Source organism: Hyaena hyaena, unplaced genomic scaffold (genome assembly GCF_003009895.1).
Source record: "Hyaena hyaena isolate Hyena2069 unplaced genomic scaffold, ASM300989v1 scaffold_668, whole genome shotgun sequence".
NCBI classification, from domain to species: Eukaryota; Metazoa; Chordata; class Mammalia; order Carnivora; family Hyaenidae; genus Hyaena; species Hyaena hyaena.
In genome coordinates this window covers 1034312-1037434 of record NW_024081301.1, presented here as the reverse complement: position 1 = coordinate 1037434, position 3123 = coordinate 1034312, and the positions used below count along the sequence as shown (strand labels likewise).

Below are 3123 nucleotides of genomic sequence, written 5' to 3'. Positions count from 1 at the left end.
AACAAATCCAGTCTACTGCGATTTATCTCAAATGTGATGTAGTATTCCCGCAGGGTAATCACGCTCCCCCCCAATATGTTAATATCAAACGGATCTTTCTGTTGTGGAAATTCTGTTTACCCTGTTCCTGTTTTCTCCTTCAAGCTAAATTCTATTTTGCAAGGTTTCCCTTCCAGTCGTAAAAATAAAAAATAAAAAATAAAAAAAGATCCTGTACCTTTAATAACAAGAGACCTGGTGAGAGGGTTCTTTCCAAACTTGTTCCCTGGCTTCCAAGTGACGAAACCAGCTGTAATTTGAGAGCAGAGAGATCCTCAGGATATCATTAGCCAAAGGAAAAGCTCCGCATTCCCACCCAGTGCAGAAGTTGAAATAGTATCAGAAGGAGAGTCTTTCCCTCCAGCCACAGGCTCCATCTCTCAGGAGCAAGGGGCAACTCCGAGGAGAGCGGGGCAGCGGAGCCCGCGGGCCTCCAGAGCCCTGGACAAGGGCTTCCCTCTCCTCGCCACGATCCCGCGGGCAAGACGCGGCCGGGTTCCAGCCCGAGCGCAGGAGCGCAGAGCCGGGGCGCCTCCCGCGCTGCGCTGCGGCGGCCGCGCTCCCCAGGCGCTGGTGACACAGCCACATGAAGCCTGCTGGGGAGGCGGGGCCAGGGTGCTGCAAGCCGGCGGGGACCGAGGCTGTCGCCGTCTTGGGGAGGCACTGACTGCCAAGGGGACCCCCCCCCTCCTGCGTGCCTGGGCGAACAGTCTTCTCCAAGGGGTCCCCGGTCATCCTGCCCCTCCAGGATGGTGTTCCTGAAGTTCCTCTGGATGGGTTTCTTCTGCCACCTGTGTCAGGGCTACTTCGATGGCCCTCTCTACCCGGAGATGTCCAATGGGACCCTGCACCACTACTTCGTGCCCGACGGGGACTATGAAGAAAATGATGACCCCGAGAAGTGCCAGCTGCTCTTCCGGGTGAGTGACCACCGGCGCTGCTCCCAGGGGGAGGGGAGCCAGGCCAGCAGTGTGTTGAGCCTCAGCCTTCGGGAGGAGTTCACGGTGCTGGGCCGCCAGGTGGAGGATGCGGGGCGTGTCCTGGAGGGCATCAGCAAGAGCATCTCCTACGACCTGGACGGGGAAGAGAGCTACGGCAAGTACCTGCGGCGGGAGTCCCACCAGATCGGGGACGCCTACTCCAACTCCGACAAGTCCCTCACCGAGCTGGAGAGCAAGTTTAAGCAGGGCCAGGAACAGGACAGCCGGCAAGAGAGCAGGCTCAACGAGGACTTCTTGGGGATGCTGGTCCACACCAGGTCCCTGCTGAAGGAAACACTCGACATCTCGGTGGGGCTCAGGGACAAATACGAGCTGCTCGCCCTCACCATCCGGAGCCACGGGACCCGGCTGGGTCGGCTGAAAAACGATTATCTTAAAGTGTAGGTGGAAGGGCACAGGGCCTGGGAGAGGGCATCAAATCAGCCCCGTTGCGGAGGGTGGGGACAGAAGATGAGGCTGATGTTTCCTTATTTTTTTTTTTTTATATCTGGATTTGCACTTGGAGAATCATCTAAAGGGATCTTAAAAAGAAATAAGTGAGGGTCGAGTTGTTTTGTTTTTGTACATTATTTATGGGATTGCTATAGACTTGTTACTTGGACAGAACAATTTAAAGCCATGCCTCCCCGGCCTTTCCTAGAGGACTTTCTAACTCTGCAGAGACACCTGTTTCAACCACATAGAAGGACTTGGTTTATGCAGGAGGGAGTGATTAAACTTCCCCATCCTGGAGAAAATACGCAGAGAGCATAGTACAGAGTGCCTTTTTGCCTTCTTCAGCCTTCCCTCTTGGGCTTTGAAAGCTGGCAGTTGTCTGAGGTGCTCTGAGGCCTGTCTGTTTCTTCTCTTTTTCTCTCTTATTTATTAACCATGGTCTTCAAGGTTTTGTTTTTAGTTTTGAGGTTTGGGGGGAGGGGTTGTAAGACTATTGACTAGAAGCTATATGCAAATAGTCCTTTGCAGGGAGATGTCCAAGGTGCCTCTGTGAGTGTGTGTAAGCTGCAGTGGCCACGTTGAAGGAGCGCAAGCTTTGTGGTGGGTATACACTCGTGTTGCTAAGCTGTTTTGCTGTCTCTCTCATTGTATGCCTGTGTCCTCAGAGCTACAGTCCATTACAAAAAAGTCGAGTGTTGGAACACACCCCCAAATGATATGTTGTAGGTTACCAATGTATTCGTTCTGGTTTGGGGTTTTTTCCTTCTGTTTGCTTACTGGAAGCTTGTACTTCAAGGGGGGTGGGGAGGGATTCTAATTCTAGTAATTCCTGAACTAAGTATTATTATTCAGCCAATAAATATGTTCTCGTATAATACTGGCTTATTTTCTAATTGATATCTGTAACTTTCATATGGCAAAGAAGAGTCAGTGCAAGCAGAAAGGGAAGGGTGGGATTTAAGCCAGTTTACTCAGAGTATGTGATAAAGAAAGGAGAGGGATGGCTATGTATTTGGCCATGCTCCCTACCCTAGCCACCCTTACCATGCTCAAAAACAAACAAACAAAAAAATCCTAGGTCTTGCCAGAAGTTTAACTCTGCTGGTCTGCCTAAAAACTCCAAATTTTCCAGTTTTTCCTGCAGCATCAACTGGAAAAGTTTATGACAAGGCTTATAAGTTTTATGCCCTCATAATGCAGAGGGAGGGTTCCATTCTAAGTTACAGGCACTGTAATGATGCTTAATAATTATGAAGCCAGGTCTATGTCATTGATCAATGATTTTAAAAGGTGAAAATGTACCTTTTCATGCCTTTTCCCAGCCCCTCACTCTCATCTTAAATATGCTTTCCTTTCCACACACACACACACACACACACACAGAGAAAGATAAATAAGTGTTCATAATCTGCTTTTCAACAGTGAACGATTTTGCACTCTCATGCACGAAGAATCCAGTTTTCTATTGCAGTGATGTGTCCAATATGTCCTCTTATTACTCTAGGGGAAACTGAGGCTCAGAAAGCGACTGATCATCAGCTTGTTGTAACAGCTCCAGGTCTCTTAGATTTAAGTACAGAACTTTCCCATATTGCTCTTTTCAAGGATGCTGAGGGATGAGAGGGAGTGGTCTGAGGTCTGAACCTTT

At 49.5% G+C, this 3123-nt stretch overlaps 1 protein-coding gene across 1 annotated transcript; it reads left to right on the top strand.

Moving 5' to 3' along the window:
* The first annotated feature begins 337 nt into the window (after positions 1–337).
* Positions 338–2350, top strand: FIBIN (fin bud initiation factor homolog). Its single transcript, XM_039217106.1, has one exon. It carries the CDS (start codon positions 789–791, stop codon positions 1422–1424), a length of 636 nt encoding a protein of 211 aa, XP_039073037.1. The 5' UTR covers positions 338–788; the 3' UTR covers positions 1425–2350.
* Positions 2351–3123: the final 773 nt, after the last annotated feature.

Bases quoted from the DNA above. Each gene is read 5' to 3' on its own strand.
- FIBIN (XM_039217106.1), top strand. From the start codon at position 789: ATGGTGTTCCTGAAGTTCCTCTGGATGGGTTTCTTCTGCCACCTGTGT.